At 43.5% G+C, this 26523-nt stretch overlaps 2 protein-coding genes across 6 annotated transcripts in view; one reads left to right on the forward strand and one right to left on the reverse strand.

Moving 5' to 3' along the window:
* The window catches only part of ofd1 (OFD1 centriole and centriolar satellite protein), a 133146-nt gene extending 125594 nt beyond the window's left edge, over window positions 1–7552 (forward strand). Inside the window, exon 24 of the mRNA XM_070893900.1 lies at window positions 7383–7552. Coding sequence (XP_070750001.1) covers window positions 7383–7413 — 31 coding nt within the window. The 3' untranslated portion in view covers window positions 7414–7552. The remainder of the gene's footprint in view (window positions 1–7382) is intronic.
* gpm6bb (glycoprotein M6Bb) overlaps window positions 1–26523 on the reverse strand; it is a 222420-nt gene that overhangs the window by 11818 nt on the left and 184079 nt on the right. For all 5 annotated transcript variants that reach the window (XM_070893910.1, XM_070893908.1, XM_070893907.1 and 2 more), the window contains exons 2-4: window positions 20572–20758; window positions 14103–14259; window positions 8941–9112 (exon numbers count right to left, since the gene is read on the reverse strand). In XM_070893910.1, coding sequence (XP_070750011.1) covers window positions 8941–9112; window positions 14103–14259; window positions 20572–20758 — 516 coding nt within the window. The remainder of the gene's footprint in view (window positions 1–8940; window positions 9113–14102; window positions 14260–20571; window positions 20759–26523) is intronic.

Consider the following 26523-nt stretch of genomic DNA (forward strand, 5'->3'; position numbering starts at 1 on the left):
AATGACCCTGAATTTGCAGTCAGCTGGCATCGAAAAACACTGGCCACAAAGATGTAGTGACCTCTGTGGCATGAATTTTTAGCTATGACAAATCATGCGAATCCCAAGCGTCCAACCTGGTTAAGCAACCAATCACATTGAAGAATTCTTACAGACAGCAAACCAGGAAGTAAAATGCACATTTTAATTTATTTTTATAAATTTTATAGAGAGAGAAATAAAGATTTGGATATACACATGATTAAGGTAGAAGCTGAAACATTATTTTAATATTTTAAAATTCTTAACATTAATGGACCAATTTGACATTCCAGAAATATAAAATTTGTTTTTCAGGGCCAGAACGGTTGTTCAGCAGACAATATGCCGTTAAAAGCCCAGTTGCACCTCTTTTAACAAGGCTTTAAGTTTTAGGGAATTTTTAATAGCGATATTCTGTTGTCCTTATGTGATTTCAACTGATTGATGGCTCTGGGGAGTTCCACAGTATAATCTGTGACAGAGTAGTGAATGACTGACTGCAACTTCAGGATTTCCACATTGTGAAGTTGCGGTCAGTTTCAGAAGGGTAATGACGGCGAGCGCTAACCGTTTTGCCGTTATTATCACCGTAAAATATGGGCCATTATGTTAGCATAAATTCTACTTGGCTAAAGAGGCGCAATGAAAGATCCAAATCAGGTTTCCCCAAGGTTGATTCAAATTGCTGAGATTTGCAGAAGCGTTGTAATCAGTCACATAAGATGGGTTGTTGTACTCTATAGAAACTGGGTAAGTAATTGTATAATTTACAGTTCAAGGTGGATTAGCAAAAAATTTGAATTTTGAACTGCTATGTAAACAGACCATTTCAAAGGTTATGGTTTTAGTCTGAGAGGAGAACTTGGACATTGAAACAATTGCAGGAAACCACTGTTAGCATCCATACAATGTCCAATGTCAAAAAGAAACCTTCAAAATCCTGAGGGAGAGTTGAAGTAGTTCTGTTGCCAGCCCATGAATGCTCATACTGTTCCCACAGAAGAGCGAGGTTCCAGACTGAATGGGCTAGCCCTTCCATTTTCAGCAGAGATCAGTTAGAAAGAACCAGAAGGCAAGGCTGCCTTATTGGTGGCATTAGATCTGTTGTCATGCTGATCAGTGGCCAGGTTAAAACAACACTCAATAGCAGGGTCATGTCCAGAATGGGCATAGATGTTTCTATTATCTCTCGGGGCATCAACACCAACAGCCCCCTCTAATACTTGCATGGATGCCAAAACGCATGCAGGCTGAGGCTACCTATGCAGTAGGAGTAACACAGTACTACGTGCAGTAGGTCCACCTCGGACACAGCTTCGGTACAAAGGGCCTCTGGTGCAGCCTAACCTGCCTGCATCACTCTGTTCCTTTATATGTTGGGATTTTTGTAAGAGAAGGTGCCCATGAAGTGACCCATTGTGGACCACGGAGTTGTTGATTTAAAAAAAACATAACAACAAGACACTTGCCACAAAAGCTCCAGAAAGGCAGTACAGAAATGGCCTATAAAGGTGTTCTCTGAATTTCTTTACTGGGAGCTTTAATTGAGCTTCCATGTACCATGCTTTGTCCTAAGTAAAGCTGGATGACCATTTTGTATGAGTATTATATAAAAAGAAAGTCATGCATTTATTATAGCATCTTTCATAACTCATGGTCTCCCAAAGCACTTTTAAGCAAATGAAGTAGTTTTTGAAGTGTAGTCACTGTTCTAATGTAGGAAATATGGCAGCCAATTTGCATTCAGCAAGGTCCCACAAACCGTAATGATATAATGAACAGCTAATGTGTTTTTAGTGATGTTGGTTGAATGATAAATATTGGACAGGACACCGGGGAAAACTCCCCTGCTTTTCTTTGAAATAGTGCCATGGGATCTTTTATGACCACCTGCAATAAAGTGACAGCCTGGATTGTGTGCTCAAGTCTCTGCAACTTGAACTCACAACCTTCTAACTCAGAGGCAAGAGTAGTACCACTGAACCAAGGAACACCTTAATGTGATACATGCACAAACCGCCAGAGATTGTATGCACATCAAAATGGATATCACTGCAACTTCATCTAAATATTACCATGACATTCCCCCCCCCCCCCCCCCACTTTTTCAGGACGTGCTTCCTGCCCCCAATAAATTCAGTGCCACAAATACTTGTGAAAGGGAAATCATGTTTAACTAATTTACTGGAATTCTTTGAGGCTATAACGAGCATGATGGATGTGGTGTATTTAGATTTCCAAAAGGCATTCGATAAGGTGCCACACAAAAGGTTACTGCAGAAGATAAAGGTACGCGGAGTCAGAGGAAATGTATTAGCATGGATCGAGAATTGGCTGGCTAACAGAAAGCAGAGAGTCGGGATAAATGGGTCCTTTCCAGGTTGGAAATCGGGTTAGTGGTGTGCCACAGGGATTGGTGCTGGGACCACAACTGTTTACAATATACATAGATGACCTTGAAGAGGGGACAGAGTATACTGTGCCAAAATTTGCAGATAACACAAAGGTTAGTGGGAAAGCGGGTTGTGTAGAGGACACAGAGGCTGCACAGAGATTTAGATAGGTTAAGCGAATGGGCTAAGGTTTGGCAGATGGAATACAATGTCGGAAAATGTGAGGTCATCTACCTTGGGGAATAAAAACAGTAAAAGGGAATATTATTTGAATGGGGAGAAATTACAACATGTTGCGGTGCAGAGGGACCTGGGGGTCCTTGTGCATGAAACCCAAAAAGTTAGTTTGCAGGTGCAGCAGGTAATCAGGAAGGTGAATGGAATGTTGGCCTTCATTGCGAGAGGGATGGAGTACAAAAGCAGGGAGGTCCTGCTGCAACTGTATAGGTATTGGTGAGGCCGCACCTGGAGTACTGCGTGCAGTTTTGGTCACCTTACTTAAGGAAGGATATACTAGCTTTGGAGGGGGTACAGAGACGATTCACTAGACTGATTCCGGAGATGAGGGGGTTACCTTATGATGATAGATTGAGTAGACTGGGTCTTTACTCCTTGGAGTTCAGAAGGATGAGGGGTGATCTTATAGAAACATTTAAAATAATGAAAGGGATAGACAAGGTAGAGGCAGAGAGGTTGTTTCCACTGGTCGGGGAGACTAGAACTAGGGGGCACAGCCTCAAAATAAGGGGGGAGCCAATTTAAAACCGAGTTGAGAAGGAATTTCTTCTCCCAGAGGGTTGTGAATCTGTGGAATTCTCTGCCCAAGGAAGCAGTTGAGGCTAGCTCATTGATTGTATTCAAATCACAGATAGATAGATTTTTAACCAATAAGGAAATTAAGGGTTACGGGGAGCGGGCGGGGAAGTGGAGCTGAGTCCACGGCCAGATCAGCTGTGATCTTGTTGAATGGCGGAGCAGGCTCGAGGGGCTAGATGGCCTACCCCTGTTCCTAATTCTTATGTTCTTATGTTCTATGTATGTGATATACAGAATGGGCGGGATCCAGCCTGATTGATCACCCCATTCTCTGCTCCAAGTAAATGACTTTTACAGTCAGTCACAACATCCGAAAATAAGTCTATTCAAATAAAATGAGTGACTGGTTTATGATATCTAAACCTTGGGCCAAGAAAAATATTTCAGGTTTGCTCATTGGATTTGTGCAGTTTTTGTACTCCTGTTTGTAATTAATCTATTTGCCATCTCTGATCCTAACATTTCCCAAACCGCTTTAAAAGCAGATGATAAAGTAATCCAGATCTTGTTCAGATCAGTACGCAATGTATAAATATATAATGAATCTATCTATTAATTTTAGCAAATGCTGCAGTGGATTATTAATTTTCAGAAAAACTGCCTTGTTATTCTGTTGGAGAACCAGATTCTTTCAAAACTATGGGCCCAAGTTTCGAGCCGCGCCTAGAACGGCGCAGTCCCGACCAGGACGCCCGTTTTTCACGCCACAAAGTGCGCCTAAAAAAACCCTCCGTATTCTCCACCTCCCTGCAGGTCCTTTGGCCCTCGGCGCAGCACAGCAGGAGCTGTAGGGGGCGGAGCCAGGTCCCTGCGCTGAAAACAGTGCCGGGACCTCTGCACATGCGCGCTACAGTGGGCGCACAAGTGCAGTAGCTCCAGGCGCCCGAAACTGTGGGAGGGGCTGAAGCACGCAGCCCCTAGCCCTGGCCGAATGGCCTCACTGGGGCTGCGTGAATAAGGCCCCTCCCACGGCCAGCTCCTGCTTCCTCCCGACTCAACTCGACTCCCGCTTCCCGCCTCCGGACCGGACCAAACACCGACCTGACTCCTGCTCCTCCTCCCCCCTTCCCCCCCCCCCCCCCCCCCCCGACTGGATCCGACCTGACCTCCCTCCCTCCCCCTGACCCGAACCGAACCGACCGACCTCCCACCACCCCCCTGACCCGACCCAACACCACCTACCTGTAAATCTGGTGCTGGGGACGGGCCCTGCCCGAAGTCTCGGGCCCGGCCCGTTCAGCCTCCCTCCACCTTCTCCTTTTCCCCCTCCTCCCCCCCCCCCATCTCCTTTCCCCCCCCTCCCCCTTCTCCCCATCCCTCCCCCTTCTCCCCCATCCCTCCCCCTGCTCCGCCCCTCTCTCCCTCTACCCCCCTCCCCCTCCTTCCCCTCCCCTCGCTGTCAGAAACACAGACACTGACAGACAGAGAATGAGAGACACACACACAGATAGAGACACTGACAAAGACACACTGAGGCGGGGGGGCTCCCGGTGCTGCAGTCGGTAAGTAGAAAATGTTGTATTTATTGATTTAAAAAAAAAAAAATTATTTCTTATTAATTTTTTTTTATTGATTTATTGATGTATTTATCATTTATTATTGATGATGACTCTTTATTTGTAAAACTGAAGTGTTTAATGTTTGTAAACTTCCCTTTAAACCCCCCCCACCATTCCCTATGCCTGATTTGTAACCTACGCCTGATTTTCTAAAGTGTAGACAAGGTTTTTTTCGAGCGTACAAAAATCTTCACTTACTCCATTCTAAGTTAATTTGGAGTAAGTTTTCACTGCCGAAACTTTGAAAACAGGCGTAAGTGGCCGGACACGCCCCCTTTTGAAAAAAAAAAATTCTGTTCCAAAGTGAAACTGTTCTAACTGACTAGAACTGGAGTAAACTAAATGACAAGAATTCTGATTTCTAAGATACTCCGTTCTACACCAGTTGCTCCTAAAAATCAGGAGCAAATCATGTGGAAACTTGGGGCCTATTAAACTCACTTAAAGCATTCTGACTGGAATCCAGGGGCTAGCGGGCAAAGCATAAAATAAAGCCCTGCTATTCAAAGGGAGTATCACAACAGCTGAACAATGATGCATTATTCTTAGAGACTGTTAACCAGTGATGCAAAAATAGAAGCAGTGTATTGTGAATCCAGATTTTGACATTGGGCAGCCCCTAAGGGCTGTTCTACTTGAATTCCTTCAGTTTCAATGTACAGTACTCACTGCATGTTTTATGTGAAAAATGTATTATTGTTCTGTCCTTCAAGGCATATGGAATTTTATTTTTAAAATTGATTGTTAATGCAACTGGAAATGGAAGTCTGGTATATAATAAGCAAAATTGCAGCTGCTTTCAATCCGAGGCTGTGACCTAATGCAGAAAAAAAATCCCCTGAATAATAATGATTGCTGGTTTGGAAATGTGTTATCTCCAGTGAGGCATTAAAATCTACTTGAGAAGAAATACTGATTTCTTATAGCTTAGAAACATAGAAAATAGGTGCAGGAACAGGCCATTTGGCCCTTCGAGTCTGCACCAGCATTCAATAAGATCATGACTGATCATTCACCTCAGTACCCCTTTCCTGCTTTCTCTCCATACCCCTTTGATCCCTTTAACCGTAAGGGCCATATCTAACACCCTCTTGAATATATCCAATGAACTGGCATCAACAACTCTCTGCGGTAGGGAATTCCACAGGTTCACCACTCTGAGTGAAGAAGTTTCTCCTCATCTCAGTCTTAAATGGCTTACCCCTTATCCTCAGACTGTGACCCCTGGTTCTGAACTTCCCCAACATCGGGAACATTCTTCCTGCATCTAACCTAACATATCAGAATCTTATATGTTTCTATGAGATCCCCTCTCATCCTTCTAAACTCCAGTGAATAAAGGCCCAGTCGATCCAGTCTCTCCTCATATGTCAGTCTAGCCATCCCGGGAATCAGTCTGGTGAACCTTCACTGCACGCACTCTATAGCAAGAATGTCCTTCCTCAGATTAGGAGTTCATCTACACCACATTCACTGTATTTACGTCATCTGGAATTTCTGTCAACTCAAAAATCTCTTGCCTGTTTTGTAAAGCACAATCCTCCTTTCTGAAATCCATGTTGGTTGATTCTAATTATTTTGTCTTCATCAGTTAATGATTCCATCTTAGATTCAAGATTCCAAAATTTCCCCTGCCACAGATGTTAAGCTAGCCGGTGAGTGATTCCTGGGTTAGTTCTATCTCCCCTTTTGCAAATGGGTACTACATTGACTGCTCCCCAGTTTGGCACACATCCACTCTCAATAGAACATTGAGGTATCATTTCTAGGGCTTCCGCCATTTCTTTCCTCATTTCCCGCCATTTCTTTCCTCATTTCCCGCAGGATCTTTGCATATATCCTTTCGCATCCCAACCAATGCTCCCCCTTTTTTGGGTGCTGTGTGAAAAGGTTGGTAGCAACATTTTGTCCTCCGTTAGTTAACTAACTTCTCTAATACTTCCCTTTTATTTATTGTAATATTTCTCATCTCAGTTTTAACCAATTCGGGATTAATGTCCTCCCCAATATCCTCTTTTGGAAACAGTGAAGTAAGGTACCTGTTAAGTTACTCTGCCAAGTTCCACTTATCCTCTACTAACTCTATCCTTATCTCTCAGGGGTCTCACCTCACATTTAATAATTGTTTCTATTGGTATGTTAATAGAATATTTTACCCTTCTGTTTAATAGTTTTTGTGATTCTCTTCTCATACTCCCTCTTTGCTTTTCTTATCCCTTTCTTAACCTCTTTCCTTATTTTCTCATTTATTCTCTTATTTTTATCATACCTATCGGACCCTTATGTCTTTTTTTTCATTTTAATTTGTTTCTAACCTCCTTATTTATCGACATTCTGAAACATTAAGTTGTCTTTTTTTAATGCTATATATTTATGCTGCAACTTTACAATGTCCTTTTTTAAAAAAAAAACATTGATCTACAATCCTGTGTACCCATTTCTCTTTCCACCTCACCTCACTCCTCATTTTCTAAAATCTGCCCTAGTCCAAATAGGTGCCATAGCTTTTGTACTAACTTTTTGTCTTTCTATTTGGACCTTAAATTTATCATAGTCACTATTCCCAAAGTATTCATCCACATTTACCTCCTAGGATTTTGCCCAGCACAAGATCATCTTTATAATGACCGACTGATTCACTGTCTACCAACCCAAAGGATCAGATTGTGGCTGGTAGGTATAACTGCAGTGCTGGCCCAAGTCATGACCCATGATATGATGTGTGTATCGATATTGAATTAAAACTTTATCAATAGTAAGGTACAGCAGGTTTCCAGTCTATTCCCTCCGACGTGGAAGTTGTTTGTATGATAGACAGTTGCAGTGTAGAATGAAAATAGTAGTGCATTTATTTAGCTCTGGTCTTTGTTTATTACTGACTAATATAATAAGCAGCACTTCAATGCACATTGCATTGTGGCACATTGTGTTGTCTATGTCTGTTACATTGGAGTTAATGTACTCAATGACACACCATTGCCTTGCAGGAGGGGTCTCAAATGTGCTAATCCAGGCCATTTTAGATTTAGTGGGATTTACACAAGCTGATGCCAATATGAATGCAGCATGGAAATGGTAGAATAACAAGGGCATGAATGCACTGCCTGAAAGAGTGGAGATTCAATAGTAACTTTCAAAGGGGAACTGGATATATACTGGAAAGGGAAAAAAAATTGCAGGTCTATGAGGAAAGAGCAGGGGAGTGGGACTAATTGGATAGCTCATTCAAAGTGCTAGCATTACCACCAAGCTCATGGTCTACAAGGCTGTAGTAATACCCACCCTCCTGTATGGATCTGAGGCATGGACGATGTATAGAAGGCACCTCAAGTCGCTGGAAATATATCACCAATGATGTCTCCGCAAGATCCTGCAAATCCCCTGGGAGGACAGGCACACCAACTACAGTGTCCTCGTCCAGGCTAACATCCCCAGTATTGAAGCATTGACCACACTCTTATCAGCTTCGCTGGGCAGGCCACATAGTTCGCATGCCAGATACGAGACTCCCTAAGCAAATGCTTTATGCACAGATCCTTCATGGTAAACGAGCCAAAGGTGGGCAGCGGAAACATTACAAGGAGGACACCCTCAAAGCCTCCCTGGTAAAGTGTGACATCACCACTGACACCTGGGAGACCCTGGCCGAAGACCGCCCTAGGTGGAGAAAGTGCATCCAGGAGGCGTTGAGCATGAAGAGGTCAAGCGGAAGGAGCACGCGGCAAACCAGTCCCACCCACCCCTTCCCTTGACGAATGTCTGTCCCACCTGTGACAGCGTCTGTGGCGCTCGTATCAGACTGTTCAGCCACCAAAGAACTCACTTTAGGAGTGGAAGCAAGTCTTCCTCAATTCTGAGGGACTGCCTATGATGATGATGATGATGATGATGACTGGGCTGAATGGCCGCCTCCTGTGCTGTATGAATCTATGAATTTGGGCGTCGGTCAGCAAGCAGATGCAGCCATGATTTTGCAAATCCACTTTAATTAAATACTTGTAGTTATATAGTGCCTTTCACAATCAGATGTCCCAAGGTGCTTTACAGAGGTACTTTTTTTTTTAAAGTATAGTAACTGTTGTCAAGGCTAGACATTTACCAACGACACTCCTAACACATGATGGTGAACAACAAATCAGATGTTACATTACCGTACTGTCTGACGTCCACACAGATCTCTTCAATCACCATTGTCAGGTTCACTGGCGGGGAGCTGATGGTCTGACAGGCCGACCACATGTTGTAATAAATAAAGACTGGGACAGCAGAAAAGCCAAAAACTCCCAGCCATGCTATTCCCAACAGGTAGGTCAGAAAGACAAACTGGCGAGAAATTAAAACAATATATACGTAAGTAAACATATATTCGTAAAACAAAGAGTATGCAAAATCTATGACGTGTATTGATTATACAGTGGACAGATCTCTCAAATGTTGCTTTGGGTCAGTGATTTGTAAGTTTTTTCTGTTGGGAACCTGCTACAAATACTGGCACACTCTGGCAAACCCCCTACAAATACTGATACTCCGACAGACCCCCTACAAATACTGGCACACTCCAGCAGAACCCCCTACAAATACTGGCACATTCCTGGGATATATTGCACACCCTGACACATTCCATGAGATATGTTGCAATACGGTCTAGGAATCCCCTGCAAATCCTGACACATTTCCAGGGACTTCTGCAAATACTGAAACATTCCTGGATGTCCCCTGTCCTAATTTCTGAAAGAGAGTGTCAGCTAAGCAAAACCATGCAATCACTGCAGAAAATGCACATGTGTTAGTATGTTAACGACATTCAAGAAGCTCGTCACCATCTAGGACAAAGCAACCAGCTTGATTGGCACAGCATCCACCACCTCCAACATTCACTCCCTTCACCACCGGCGTACCATGGCTGCAGTGTGTACCATCTACAAAATGCACTGTAGCAACTCGCCAAGGCTTCTTCGGCAGCACCTCCCAAATCTGCGACCTCTACCACCTAGAAGGACCAAGGCAGCAGGCGCATGGGAACACCACCATCTCCCCGTTCCCCTCCAAGTTACACACATCCTGACTTGGAAATATATCGTCCATCATGCATCGTCGCTAGGTCAAAATCTTGGAACTGCCTTCCCAACAGCATTGTGGGAGTTCCTTCACCACACTGACTGCAACGGTTTATGAAGGCGGCTCACCAGCATCTTCTCGAGGGCAATTAGGGATGGGCAATAAATGCTGGCCTTGCCTGCGACGCCCACATCCCATGAACAAATAAATAAAAACAATTACAGAAACATGTTGACAAATGGACGAAAATCTGCTGACTGACTTTGCAGATATCTGGCATCTCCTGATTGATTACAAGAGCTTGCTACTTTGAGGTATGTATTTATCCTGCATGCTCAAAATTATGCCTTTGAAGGTATTCCAGTTGTTCTCTAACTGAAATGCTGTTGCATAGCCGACCCAATCAATTTAATGAAGTTACTCCCTTTAACCCGTTTCAAAGTTAAATATCCAGATCGGTCTTTGTTTTTCCTAATCCCAGATCATGTTGAACTTCATTTTGTAGTCACTGTCTCCCCTCTCCCCCAGGAATGCTGCAACCTCCATCTTTTGTAATACCAGGTTGAGATGAGCACTAGCTCTAGTGGTTTCTCTGATGCACCAGGTCATGAATAGATCATGCCTTAACAGTTACTAGCTTTAACTCTAGACAATTTTAGTTTTCCCAATTTGTATTAGCCTCTTTTGATATTGGCCTCTTCAGTGTAGTAAGCCAGCACTGTGCTGGTAGAACACAGGTTCCTACTGTCTCATCTAAGTTATTGTCTTGTCTGTTCTAATTAATGTCAAAAATCACATGGTACTAATCACAAAGATCAGATGGTAACAACAGCATCCAGATCAATGTTCTCAAAAAGCCCAGCTATACCCAAATTTCCCCAGGGTCCATTAATGTACCAAAAGGAGGCCAAACCACCCGAGAAAAATTGCCACAGCACTGATGCACGGCAGAATGGGAACTGAAAGGTGAGTTGGAGCGGCAAACCACAGGGAGGACAAAGTGTATGTGTGCAACAAAGTGGGTACCCAATCTGCGTCTGGTCTCTCCAATGGAGATGCACTATAAGTGGTGAATACAGTATACTAGATTGGAGGAAGTATGTGTAAGTATACATAAATTGCTGTCTCACATGGAAGGAATATTCAAATGATGGAATGGGAAAAGGTGTTATATCTTCCAAAGGTGCAAGGGAAAGTGCCAGGGCCTATTTATCATTCCATGAACACAAAAAGTTAGTTTATATGCATTAAATGTACTGAATATCTTACATTAGCTTTAGATTAGCTGCCAGTGGTATAATACTTTCAGTAATATCACTTTCATAACACAGTAATTTGAAACTTGGAGTCTGTATAACTACTGTGTGTGTGCTTGTGTGGGCCAATGAACCTTAATTTATGTTTCTCCTGATATACAGCAGCCTGAGACTCCACGTTCCTTGAAATAGAATCACTTTCACTATAGAATTACTTTAAAAATGGGCACTCAGTAACTTGCACTCCATGCATCCACTTCACGTGTATGGTCTCCTGAATGGTGTTGACTCAATTAGCAGGCATCCGATGCATGAGGGCACTCAGCAATATCAAAACAAATCACAGCTACTGCCAAAGCATAGGGCTATCAATTTCAAAGAGTGATTTTGCTTCAGCTAATTGTTTTTGGGAAAGACTATTTACGAGTATATTACTTTATTTGTTTTATTGCTGGCTCCTTTAACTGCCAATACATAGATATTCCATTTCTGTCTGTAGAGGTCCAGTGATGCCAGCAGGACTTTTTTCCTGGGGGTGTGTTTGGATACGAGCTTGCTAATAGAAATGTCACAATAAGGTTCAAATTGATAGATTATTACTTCCATTAATCTAGCAATTTAAATGAAACAAATGAAAAGAAAAAAAGTCTTGTCAGACAAAAACTCTAAAGCACAGAGTCACAAGTCGCAATAATGTCCTTGCTATTCACTGCTATTTCACTGGTGAACGTTTAGAAGCGCAAGCCGCAATAATTGGTTTTCACTGGTTGAATTGCGGAACTGTCTAGTTCTGGAGCAACATCCGTTGTTCCTGTGTTCTATCAAATGATCGAAGGCATGTTCTTTTGAAAGAAGGAGTAGTCCAATTTTTTTAAATCCTAGAAGTTGTGGAGGGGGGGGGGGGGGGGGTGGGGTGTGAGAGTGAGAGTTTGAACAGCCTACTTGCCCACGCCCCATTTAGAAGCCCTCACCATGCACTCCGTGGTTCCTATCTCTTTGCTCTAAAAATTGAGTTAAATATACAGATCCTGATGGGCAGCAGTAATGATGGTAGAGCAGTCCTGGTGCATTCTGCCACTAACTTCACTGGAATTCGCACTCATTTAATTATTGAATGATAGACCAGAAGTGCAGCACCCATGTAGCACACGAATAAATCACTGGGAGTGATTAAAATTGTTACTGTAGGATTTAAAAAACCTACAGATGACAGAAAACTCCTGGAGACAGCAGGCAAGTGGTATGTTTACTCTTCCAACTTTTGGCAGAATGTTCGACCGCAGTGATTTCTTACCAAGGGAATCCTTTGTGATTTCTCAAGATTTCATTATGATTTCAAACTTCATACACTGGTGATTCGCAAGGAAGACCTCAAGCAAGTGGTGACTGAAGGAGACAAGCTTAGAATTTTTCAGATTCCAATTTGCAGATCCTCCTGGATAAGATATACCAGAGGAGAGACCAGCTGTTGGGCTTGCAGGGGAAGAAAGTCACCTGAATGAGTCATTAGAACAACATGAAGGAAGCTGGCCATGGTGCTGAGTACCACCGCTCTCACCCCTAGTAGTGTGTTTAAGTGCACAAAAAGTTTAAAAGACCTGACTAGAGGAACCAAGGTAAGAGAGCTTTGACATTACCATTTTTATTTTCAGGATGGACTCCTCCATTGATCACCCTCACTTCTTAAATGTGACAATAAATCTTCATTCACAACGCAACATGGTTCAATGGCTAACGCTTCATTATTGGATTTCCCTTCACAAATCCTCCTTGCATGCTGCTCCTCACATCTTTAACCTCTTGTGTTACAGGGTCCATCCAGCATTTGTCCAGACTTGTTACATTAGTTGTTTGCTGCCACCTGGAAGATTCCCTTCAGATGCTTCCCTTCACATACTGCTGTTAGGAGTGTTCCAGGGGAAACTAGCACGTAATGCCCGGAAGAGGTGGGCTAAAGTACCCTCACTCTTCTTTTCTCCTTCCCTCGCCTCTTCCATCAAAAAGGTAAATAGGAAAACGTTTCCATGCTGTTCACCAGAATGCTTTACCATACATGGGAGTTTCCCAGTTTGAAAAGCAGCTCAGCAGATCTCCAATGCAAAAACAATCCCAAAATTTGCAGGCAAACCTAAGAAATAGGCAACAGTTTTCCAGTGAATTTGCCCTTTTAAATAGATCACTTCCACCAAATGGGTCAGCTCATGAGAAGGCTACGCCTCATTTATCCATCTGTAAGTTACACTGATAGAAATGATGCCTAATGGGAGCATATTTAACACAAAATGTGCCTCCTTACATCATACATATCATTTGCATATGCACACTAGTGAAAGGTCCAAAGGAGGTTTAATATTGGAACTTTGGAAATGGTGCTTCCTATCAAGACGGCAAGATTTGGCAAAAAGAAAAATTGGCAGAACATTGGTGAAAATGGGTCCCACCCAGAAATCTAACCCTTGAGATTTTGTTGGGCTGGAAAAACACTTTTCTCACAAAAAACAACACTTGCATGCTTGCAAACTCTTTAGTACTGGCTTCAGTTATTCCGCACTGGGTGTGAAGCTGAAGCAGACTGACACTGGTTCCCGGAACTAGTCTCACAATTCTTCCTGTATTTTGGGGATATCACACCCTAAATTACAGCTCATCAGTGCGGACAATGTAGAACCACCTATTGGAGATTAAAACCACAGTCCATCTCAAATGGTAGCTCATATACAATAAAATAACACTTAAAAAAAAATCCCGGTTCTTAATTTGAGCAGTTTTTGAACTAAGCTCCATCATGTTGCAATACTAGATATGCATTACAAGTGTGAGAAGTACCATTCAAATGTAAACACTGGTTCAAAATGACCAACCAGTAAAGCGAAGTACCACGCTTAATGCTTAACATTCATTTACTGTAATGTCATAGCTCTGTTTATCTGGCAGACACAGACTACCAGCACTGGTTGTACACAGCTCTGAAATCATGCACTGTAGTCTGATCTTCATACCATTCCACTGATGCAGCGTCCACATACAGTTGTTTTGAACTCGCCATGAATTTCCTTAACAGAGCTAGTGGTGTAAAACCCTTCTGCCAGGAGGATTATTCCATACAGGAAGAAGAATGAAGCAACTCCATAGATGACATACTGCATCATCTGGATTCTGAGGAGAGAAAAAAACAAGTTCATTTTATATATTATGGTGCAGCCCTCTCAAAGCTGCATGCAAAGATTGGGCAAAATGGAATACGGGGTTCCACCTCACACTGCAATCTTCAACTGATGGGGGAAAGTAGAGTTAAAAAGAAAATAAATTGGCAAAACTACAGGAACATTTGGTAAGTGATTCAGCAGAGTGATACCAGGAAGCTTACATCATAAATGTTAGAAGATACTCTCCATTGGCGGAAAGACCATGAGGTTAAGCTGTGGGTTACTAAGATGCAAATGGTTAGTGCATTGGTCTTAAACTCCTTTTATTAGGCACTCGTTTACAATAAATGGGTTAACTCTGCTAAAACAGCAGAGAGATAAGCTTTGAAACAATATGCAAAACATTCATACAGTAGTGTCTCACTGTGGGATTTCAGGGTTGAATATTTTCTGCTTCATTGCTCATTATCCTCCCTACACTGTAGAAGACAGTTCAAATCATCAACAGGAGAACATCACAAGATACTGAGCGATTGTATATTTGGTAGTAATGATTCTCCTTACTCTGCCAGGTTACATAACTCCACCTCGCATCTGAAACAGCAGCAGATTCACAGCATACTCTTATGCACGAGGGTACATCACATTTTTTGAGAAATAGCCAAAAGACGAAGAAAAAGTAAAATTCAATGAACCCACCCATAGAACATGGAGGTGATGGTTTGGCTTAGGATTGAATTGTTTAAAGGTATAACATCTTATGATTTTTCACAACAGGTCACCTTTGATTGATTTTCAAAACCATCCTTTTCTCTTTGTGTTATGTATGTAAACCTGTAATTACCATGTCTGACCACCAGAGGGCTTATCCCCTGGAGTCCCAAGGGATCCCACAAGCCCTTGGAGCACCTGTATATAAGGAGGCCTCACAGGCTGGAGAGGCACTCTGCGATCTGTAATAAAGGACTACGGTCACACTTGCTTTTAGCTTACAGTATCTAGTCTGACTCCTTATCCAACATAACAACTAGTGTTGAGATACAGATGATGAACCTCAATGCAACAATGCAGAGAACTGTGGGCATCCTGGAGAAATTTTCAGAAGGTGATGATTGGGAAACCTTCGAAGGGCGACTTGACCAATACTTCGTGGCCAACGAAGGTGAGAGTGGTACCTTATATGATGAGAGAGAGGGTGGAGATCGAGCTGGACAGGCTACAACAAGAGGGCATCATTTCGCCGCTCGAATTCAATGAGTGGGCCAGTCTGATTGTTTCAGTCCTCAAGGGAGATGGCACCATCACAATCTGTGGTGATTACAAAGTAACTATCGATCGTTTCTCACTGCAGGATCAATACCCGCTACCAAAGGCAGATGACCTATTTGCAACACTGGCGGGAGGGAAAACGTTGACAAAGCTGGACGTGACCTCGGCTTACATGACGCAAGAGCTGGAGGAATCTTCAAAAGGTTTCACCTGCATCAACATACACAAAGGTCTTTTCGTTTTGCAACAGATGCCCGTTTGGGATTTGATCGGCCGCGGCGATATTCCACGTGAACATGGAAAGCTTGCTGATGTCGGTCCCACGCACCGTGGTCTTCCAGGACGACATCTTGGTTCAGGTCGGGACACCGTCGAGCACCTGCAGAACCTGGAGGAGGTTCTTAGTCGGCTTAATCGTGTGGGGCTCAGGCTAAAATGCCCAAAGTGCATTTTCCTGGTGCCTGGAGTAGAGTTCCTGGGGAGAAGAATCACGGCGGATGGCATCAGGCACACCGATTCGAAGACGAAGGCAATCAAAAATGCACCAAGATCACAGAACATGACGGAGCTGCGGTCATTTCTAGGACTCCTGAACCATTTTGGTAACTTCGTACCAGGTCTTAGTACATTGTTAGAAACCCTGCACTCTTTACCCCATACCTATTCATCTCCTTTACACAGTAAACGCCAAGAAAATGCCTTTGAGAAAGCTAGGAAGCTGTTATGTTCAAACAAATTACTTGCGTTATACAATCCATGTAAACATTTGATACTAGCATGTGATGCGTCGTTGTACGGGGTCGGGTGTGTATTGCAACAATCTAATGAGTTTGGGAAATTGCAACCGGTTGCTTATGCATCCAGAAGTTTGTCTAAGGCCGACAGGGCCTACAGTATGATCGGAAAAAAAGCTTTAGCGTGTGTTTACGGGGTAAAGAAAATGCATCAATATCTGTTCGGGCTCAAATTTTAATTGGAAACCGACCATAAGCCGCTTCTATCCCTCTTTTCTGAAAGTAAGGGGATAAATACGAATGCATCGGCCCGCATCCAGAGATGGACGCTCACGTTCGCATACAACTACGCCATCCGCTACCGGCCAGGCACACAAAACTGTGCCGATGCTCTCAGTAGGCTACCATTGCCCATCACCGGAATGGAGATGGCACAGCCTGCAGATTTAGTTATCGTAATGAAAGCATTCGAGAGTGAGCAATCACCTGTTACCGTCCGACAGATTAGAACCTGGACTAGCCAGGATTCCTTACTGTCCTTAGGAAAAAACTGTGTGCTCCACGGGAGTTGGTCTAGTGTCCCATTAAAGATGCAGGAAGAAATAAAGCCGTACCAGCAGCGCAAAGATGAAATGTAAATACAGGCAGACTGCCTCCTATTGGATAATCGGGTAGTTGTGCCAAAAAAGGGCAGGACACTTTCATGAGTGATCTCCAAAATACCCACCCAGGCATTGTAATGATGAAAGCGATAGCCAGATCCCACGTGTGGTGGCCCGGTATCGATGCAGACTTAAGAGTCCTGTGTGCACAAATGTAATACATGTTCCCAGTTAAGCAATGCACTGCGGGAGGCGCCACTAAGTTTATGGTCTTGGCCCTCCAAACCGTGGTCTAGGGTTCATGTCGACTATGCAGGCTCATTCTTGGGAAAAATGATTTTAGTGGTTGTAGATGCGTGCTTCAAGTGGATTGAATGTGTGATAATGTTGGCAAACACGTCTGCTGCCACTATTGAAAGCTCACAGGCCATGTTTGCCATGCATGACCTGCCTGATGTCCTTGTAAGTGACAATGGGCCGTGCTTTACCAGTGCCGAATTCAAGGAATTCACGACCCGCAATGGGGTCAAAGATGTCATGTCTGCCCCGTTTAAGTCAGCGTCCAATGGTCAGGCAGAACGAGTTCAAACAATCAAGCAGAGCTTGAAAAGGGTAACTGAAGGCTCACTGCAGACTCGCTTATCCCGAGTCCTGCTTAGTTACCGCACAAGACCCCACTCGCTCACCGGGGTCCTTCCCGCTGAACTGCTCATGAAAAGGGCACTTAAGACAAGGCTTTCGTTAATCAACCCTGATCTACACAAACAGGTAGAGAGCAGGCGGCTTCAACAGAATACATATCATGATCGCGCGAATGTGTCACGCGAAATTGAAGTAAATGATCCTGTATTTGTGTTAAACTATGGACAAGGTCCTAAGTGGATTGCTGGCACTATTTTGGCCAAAGAGGGGCGTAGGGTGTTCGTGGTCAAACTCGCAAATGGACTCACCTGCAGAAAACACTTGGACCAAACCAAACTCAGATTTACGGACTATCCAGAACAACCCACAATAGATTCTACCTTTTTCGACCCTCCAACACACACACAGGTACCAACCGACCCAGCGGTTGACCAAGAAGCAGAACCCATTACCCCTAGCAGCCCAGCAAGGCCAGCTGCGCAGCAGCCCAGCGAAGGCCCAACAAACGACCAACACCAGCATTTGCACTGAGACAATCAACCAGGGAAAGGAAGGCCCCAGATCAACTCACATTGTAAATAGTTACATTATTGCCCTTGGGAGCACCTGTATATAAGGAGGCCTCACAGGCTGGAAAGGCACTCTGCGATCTGTAATAAAGGACTACGGTCACACCTTACTTTGAGCTTGCAGTATCTAGTCTGACTCTTTATCCAAGACATAACATTTTGCAGATCACTTTTGTACAACAACTACTTGCTTTTACATAGCACCTTTAACATAGTAAAAGATCCCATGGCGCTTCACAGGAGTGTAATCAGACAAAAATTGAGACCGAGCTAGAGAAAGAGACATTAGGGTAGGTGACCAAACACTTGTTCAAAGAGGTAGGGTTGAACTGTTATCTCTGCGCTTCTGCAAGCCATCACATGGCTACCAGGGACAATCTGCAGAATTCACAACGTGCAAACTGGAAAAAATTAAATAACAAGAGATTACTCAAAATCTCAGAGAGGTTTTTGGAAAGAAATGTATTCGAGCTGCCTGCCTTGAAGTCATTGGCCCTCAATTTTTGTTTTTCTTCCCTTCAAAAAAGAACAGATATTTACTAAGGAAAATGTTACCAGGCACAGGGGTGGTGGGGCTACAACTGTTTTTAAAATAGCTCCATTTTCCACTTTGTCCTTTCTATCGAAGTGGAAGTTTTCAGCCGTCTCACCATCGCATGTTCAAATAATTGCAGCAGTCCCAACCACTTGCAGAAGGAGCAATGTTCCACAAAGAAGCCCGATGATTTGCAAAGGACTTCTGAGCAACAACACTTCAGTAATATTGCAGGCCGGATCCTACTTAAGATCGAGTGTTTTGCTGAGCGCACAACTTCTATAACAATTACAACTTCAACAAACTACACTGCAACCCAAATTACATCTCAAAGTAGATCTTTACATTAAAATAAATCTCTTCAAAACTGGTTGGGGACCTACAGTGCATCAAGTTTATACCAAACGCATTCCTCATGTTAAGCTCTACTGCTTCTACAAGCAGCTGTTTAGAAATCTGCAACAAATGACGTTAGTGAGGTCAGTCATTCCATTTCCAGATTCCAATACACAAGGAGCTGCTGTAAAGCAGACGCAAGGGGATAGAAATACGCCGGCACCTGGTTCTGGGAGTGAAAGCGAACGCAAGGTGCGCCCGAACTAAAAGGACTGAGGCCTGCTCCAAGTTGGGCCTCATCTGGACCAATGCTGAGTCAAATTTTGAGCTGCCTGCCTTGGCATCATTGGCCCTCAAGTAAGTGGGGGATGGGGGGATGGGGGGGTGGGGGGGTGGTGAGGAGAACAGGAGAGGGGCTGATCGCAGGCTGGCAACAGCCCTCAGGAGGGCTGAGGTGCTGGGAGGAGCTGCGCATGGTTACCCTGAATTTCCTCAGGAATTGAGCCAGGCCTCCGCCAGAACTTGAGTGGGAGTCCAGCAAAATCCACCGGAAAACAGTGGCGACCCAGTTTTGCTCCTTTGGAGATTTTCCATTTGGCCTTATAAGGAGTGGAAATTCTGTCGGAGGTAATTCAGGCACGGGGACTCCCTATGCCAGGAATTCCCGCTGCCCCAGCTCAGTCAGGACCTGATGTAGAACTGGAGGCAAATCACCAAGGCACATGAGCTTTACCAGTCTCGAGATGGTCCAGTGTGGATCAACAGAGGGGGTGGGTGAAAGGAGGGGAGCAGTCCAGGGAGTCGCATGGCCTGGACTTCAGAAGAAATTGTAAGTTTATTTTTAAATGGGATCTTCCCTTGCTCAGGGTGCTGAGGGAGGGTAGGATGGACCATTCCCAATGCTACCGAAGCCCATTCTTAATGCTCCAACCTCAACTGCTGACGTGCCAGGGCTCCAAAAATCCATGCTACTTCTGGAACATTCCTGCTGCAACTTTGGCAGTGGTCTGTCGGAAAAGCCGCCGATTAGACCGGAGTTCAAATACGATGATATGAAGAGTCCTGATCTTACTGTGCAGTTTCCAGGATGGCCTTGTGGGCAGTGATGGGGTGCTCCTATTTAAGGATGTGCCCCCACTCCCCACAGATTTCCTGGATCCAGATATCTAATTACAACTGATACATCTTGCATACCTTCTTGTCGTGTATTCTCAGCTTTAAAACAGGTAAGGGATTAAAATTAAATGCACAAGTAAGGCAATATATGTATAAAAAAGGCTACTCGTGTATGGTTTTCACAGATTAATGAACAGTAATTGGAGTTTGATCACCAAAGGATCAGGAAGAATTCCAGAATGCCATTTAATAAAAATGGAATGTGACTTATGCAGTGGCTGTAAATCAGCTGCCCCCATGTTTCCCCCTACATGGTGTAAATACTGACTCGCTGCGGGCAACTCCACGGGAGATCTGCTAGTATAATCAGAATAAACAATGGCTCAGGCTGCGTTGCCAGGCAACGTTTATATTCGGCGTGGAACACAGCAGGAAGCCACCACGCTGAGTAATCCCAAGTCTGTGCTTTTAGGATAAAGGCAGCTATGGGACTGTGCAGGGTAAAGTTTACACACTTACACGTCAATCAGCAAGACATGGTCGCTTGGGTTGTTGGAGAAGTACAGCTGTACAATCTTCTCCACCTTCGTTAGAGCCACATGGCCACAGCCGCAGAACAGTGCCACGCCAGAGAAACATAAAATGGTTGCCAGCAGCGACGCATATGGAACCCCTCCAAGGCACTTAATACAGCACTCGAAGCAACCTGAGGGGAGAAGAAAGCAAAACGGTAAATGGGGAGCTCCTCCATAAACAGAAACACTTCTCCAATTAAAATCGTTCTTATGTTTCTCTACGGATCTGCTAGTTACCCAAATGCAACCACAAATGCTACGTACACATTTATTCAGAGTTGAATTTTATCACTGAATGCACCTCTGTTTTTAAGATAAATCACACTGGAGTAAAAATTCCTCTGGTCATTATGAGTAGTGACATCATAAGTGAGGTTATGAAGAAGGCTCTTTCTACTTCTGGCCAAATTGTAACAGTGTTCCAAACAAGGTTTAAAAGTATATAAAAGCAGGCGTAGGCCATTCAGCCCCTTGAGCCTGCTTCGCTATTCAATTGGATCATGGCTGATCTGTACCTCAACTCCTTTTACCCACCTGAGCTCTATATCCCTTGAAACCCTGATCTAACAAAAATCTATCGATCTTTGCTCAGGAACAGAGGAACTCTGTGGTGGTCACTTCATGATCTGGCATTCCCAGCAAGGAGCAATGCCTGTGATTTTCTATCCACAAATTTTAATAGATATAAAATCACGGGCTGTGTCTCCACGATTTCCTGAGATGTGCTGCCTGTGATATCTACTGCCCACTGGGAATGCTGGATTGCAAACCATCCCTATAGCGACCAGATGAATTCTTGCCCAGTTGGTGCTGAAGTGCTCTGCTGTATAAATTGGCTGGCTGCACTGAGGAGCCAGGATCCCAACTCATGGATGTACTCCTGGCCCTGACAGAGTCAGGCTAATTAGTATTGTTTTCAGTGGGCTGCCGGCAGGATTCCTGCTACCAGGATCTGGACCACAAAGATCAGAATCCAAAGAATTTTGAGAAGGATTTGAATGGGGCCTCAGGGGCTTCCAGATTACTCATTGGGACTGGGGGACCTGGCATCCATTCTGGCCTGGAAGCACATGTCCTTCCAGCTAAGAATGATGCATGGCACAGGGAGATCTAGAAAAGAGACAGTGGAGGTCTCATTCAAAATTAAAGTCGTTTTTCACCATTTGAGAAAATGTTTTAGCGAGTTCCTTAGGACTGGCCAGATTTGAAGTGACAAGATAAGGCAGAGCCAAGGTAAATATCCTAACATGCTCCTGCAGTACGGACCGCATTTATTACACACTTTTGACATAACAACATTAAGTAGGAGCAAAGCCAAGTCCAAACAACAGCCGAAAATGTGGACTGACAGTTAATGATGTTTCAGCGAGTACTTGTTTATATCTGAAACATTTCTAAAAGCAAGAAATGCTGCCAATGCACAATTATCCAGTCACCACCTGACCACTTAAATTCGCATCAACTTACTGCCCAATTTCCGCAATCTCTTGCTTTTATTTCTGATTTCAAGAATTCACAGTCTGTTGATTCTCAATAATTGTTTGATTTTAATACGAGTTATCCAACATGACCTGCCACCTAACTATTTGTGAATTCTCACATCTCGACCATAGTCAAAGACCAGAAGACAAAGCATGGTGTCCTTAGTTTTATACATCTGAATGGCAGCAGATTAGCAAAAGGGGAGGTGCAACGAGACCTGGGTGTCATGGTTCATCAGTCATTGAAGGTTGGCATGCAGGTACAGCAGGCGGTGAAGAAGGCAAATGGTATGTTGGCCTTCATAGCTAGGGGATTTGAGTATAGGAGCATTGAGGTCTTACTGCAGTTGTACAGGGCCTTAGTGAGGCCTCACCTGGAATATTGTGTTCAGTTTTGGTCTCCTAATCTGAGGATGGACGTTCTTGCTATTGAGGGAGTGCAGCGAAGGTTCACAGACTAATTCCAGGGATGGCTGGACTGTCATATGAGGAGAGACTGGATCAACTGGGCCTTTATTCACTGGAGTTTAGAAGGATGAGAGGGGATCTCATAGAAACGTATAAGATTCTGATGGGACTGGGCAGGTTAGATGTGGGAAGAATGTTCCCGATGTTGGGGAAATCCAGAACCAGGGGACATAATCTTAGGATAAGGGGTAGGCCATTTAGGACTGAGATGAGGAGAAACTTCTTCACTCAGAGAGTTGTTAACCTCTGGAATTGCCTGCCACAGAGAGTTGTTGATGCCAGTTCACTGGATCTATTCAAGAGGGAGTTAGATATGGCCCTTATGACTAAGGGGATCAAGAGGTATGGAGGGAAAGCAGGAAAGGGGTACTGAGGGAATGATCAGCCATGATCTTATTGAATGGCGGTGCAGGCTCGAAGGGCCGATTGGCCTGCTCCTGCACCTATTTTCTATGTTTACATCAGGGGCCTGAAGTCCCCGATAAATACCTGCAGATATTCCTCATCTCCATTAGATTATCTGGTCTGAATATCAGACTTGTTAACCAGTATGTGCATCGATCAGGTAAAATCTATGTCAGCACTAGATTAACAGAGTTATTGTTGTGGTTCAGTTTACGGTCAGGAGCAGCAGGTGATGCAGGATGTGGTGGTGAGATTAGACATCGTTAGAAACGGTTGAAGGTTTTAAGTACTGTATGTTCATTGTTCCTCAGTAATGTGATGTTTGTTCCAGACAGGGAAAACAAGAGTAGCTGAAAAATGGGGTCAGTGAGCCAAAGAGAAAACAGCACATGTGTTGTGCAACAATAGACATACTGTGAAGGATGCGGGATCACCACACCATTTCAGTTTAGTGATCTGTACTGTGGTAACTGGAAATGAATTCACCTCATTCGCTTCTCAGATAGGAGCCAAAAACCCAGCACAGCATTAATTACAACAATTATTTTTTGGAATCCATACTAATTGTCACAAAAATACAGAACCCATTTACACTATGTGAGAAGATTCCAAGGATCTCAAAAATACAGTTAAACTGATGAGCCAACGTGTATAAGTTACTCCCAACATCTGTAACCTAATACCATTTGCAATCAATTGCCAACATCTGTAATCTAGTCCCAGAATCTGTAATCTACTCCCAGAATCTGTAATCTAAAAGAAGGAAAGACTTGGATTTATATAGCGCCTTTCACAATCACCGTATGTCTTAAAGCGCTTTACAACCAATGAAGTACTTTTTCAAGTGTAGTTACCGTTGTAACGTAAGAAATGCGGCAGCCAATTTGCACACAGTAAGCTCCCACAAATAGCAATGTGATAGTGACCAGATAAACTGTTTTAGTGATGTTGATTGAGGGATAAATATTGGTCAGGACATCAGGGATAACTCCCCTGCTCTTCTCCGAAATAGTGCCATGGGATCTTTTACATCCACTTGAGAGGGCAGATAGGGCTTCAGTTTAACGTCTCATCCGAAAGACAACAACTCCGACAGTGCAGAACTCCCTCAGCACTGCACTGGAGTGTCAGCCTGGATTGTTTTGCTCAAGTCTCTGGCGTGGGGCTTGAACCCACAACCTTCTGACTCAGCCACAGCTGAATCTACTCCCATTCATAACCAACTCCCAACATCTGTAATCTACTACCATTTGCAATCTACTCCCCAAATTTGTAATAAACTCCCAACATCTGTAATCCAGTCCCAGAATCTCTAATCTATTCCCAAAATCTGTAATCCACTCTAATGCAATAATCTGCATATTTCAAAAGCTGAATGGTCTCTGTTTCTCTAGAGACTGAAATAGAACATCCTCCTCACCCCACCAACGATTTAACCTTGACTCACTTCCACATGATAGCATCACACATTCCTTTTCTAGGTTATGCCTGGAAGCTGTTAATATAACCAATAGCAATAAAAATGACTGATTCTCTTCTCACATGTCTCCCTACAAAACTATTTACTAACTGTAATGGAAGACAATAGTGCTACAACTGACAGCCTTGTCCGACGGCAATAAAGGAAATCAATACCAACTCATGACTGGAGTACTACTTTCGAACGGCTTGACAGCCTCTCTAATTGCTAATATTGGTAAGTACAATGTAAAAACCAATGAGTGTGTGTTAATTATCACATCCACACTATAGCAGTTTTTTTAACTTCAACAAAAAATATCAAATTCAACAATTTCAGATTCATTATAGATTAACATAAGCAAGAAAATATAATGAATTTCTAACTGGCAACTAGAAAGGTAAAAGCAAATTTTCTGAAACACATTTAGGCTGCCGCTCCAGTGCAGTATTGAGGGAGTGCTGCACGGTCGGAGGTGCCGTCATTCAGATGAGACATTAAACCGAGGCTCCGTCTGCTCTCTCAGATAGACACAAGAGATCCCACAGCACTATTCAAGGAAGAGCATGAGGGTTCTCCCCAGCCAGCATACTTAGAGTAAAAATATTTAATTGGAGGAAGGCAAATTTTAGTGGGTTGAGAATGGATATGGCCTTGGTAAATTGGAATCAAAGATTGGCAGGCAAAATTGTAATCGAACAATGGGCTGCCATTAAAAAGGAAATGGTTCAGGTACAGTCAAGGTACATTCCCACGAGGGGGAAAGGTAGGGCAACCAAAGCCAGAGCTCCCTGGATGATGAAAGAGATAGAGAGTAAGATGAAGCAGAAAAAGGGGTTGCATGATAAATGTCAGGTTGAAAATACAAATGAGAATCGGGCTGAATATTGAAAGTTCAGAGGGGAAGTGAACAAGGAAAGAAGAGGGGCAAAGTGATTATGAGAACAGATTGGCAGCTAACATAAAAGGGAATCCAAAAGTCTTCTATAGGCATATAAATATTAAACGGGTAGTACGAGGAGGGGTGGGGCCGATTAAGAGACCTGCGCATGGAGGCAGAGGGCAAGGCTGAGGTACTAAATGAATACTTTGCATCAGACTTTACCAAGGAAGAAGATACTGCCAAAGTCATTGTGAAAGAGGAGGTAGTTGAGATATTGGATGGGAAAAAAATTGATAAGGAGGAGGTACTAGAAAGACTGGCTGTACTTAAAGTAGATAAGTCACCAGGGATGCATCCTAGGATGCTGAGGGAAATAAAGATGGAAATTGCAGAGGTACTGGCCATAATCTTCCAATCCTCCCTAGATGCGGGGCTGATGCCAGAGGACTGGAGCACTGCAAATCTTGCACCCTTGTTCAAAAAAGGGTGTAAGGATAAACCCAGCAACAAAGGCCAATCAGTTTAACCTCAGTGGTGGGGAAGCTTTTAGAAACGATAATCTGTGACAAAATTAACAGTCACTTGGACAAGTGTGGATTAATTAAGGAATTCCAGCGTGGATTTGTTAAAGGCAAATCATGTTTAACTAACTTGATTGAGTTTTTTGATGAGGTAAGAGAGGGTTGATGAGGGCAATGTGGTTGAGGTGGTGTACATGGACTTCCAAAAGGCGTTTGATAAAGTGCCACATAATAGCTTGCCAGCAAAGTTGAAGCCCATGGAATAAAAGGGACAGTGGAAGCATGGATACAAAATTGGCTGAGCAACAGGATACGGAGAGTAGTGATGAATGGTTGTTTTTTTGGACTGGAGGAATATATACAGTAGTGTTCCTCAGGGATCGAGACTAGGACCACTGCTTTTCTTAATATATATTAATGACTCAGACTTGGGTGTACAGGACGCAATTTCAAAATTTGCAGATGAAGCAAAACTTGGAAATATAGTGAGCAGTGAGGAAGATAGTGATAGACTTCAAGAGGACATAGACAGGCTGGTGGAATGGGCAAACATGTGGCAGATGAAATTTAACACAGAAAAGTGCGAAGTGAGAGGAAATATAAACTACAGGGTACAATCCTAAAGGGGGTGCAGGAACAGAGAGACCTGGGGGTATATGTGCACAAATCATTGAATGTG

Source organism: Pristiophorus japonicus, chromosome 11 (assembly GCF_044704955.1).
Source record: "Pristiophorus japonicus isolate sPriJap1 chromosome 11, sPriJap1.hap1, whole genome shotgun sequence".
NCBI classification, from domain to species: Eukaryota; Metazoa; Chordata; class Chondrichthyes; family Pristiophoridae; genus Pristiophorus; species Pristiophorus japonicus.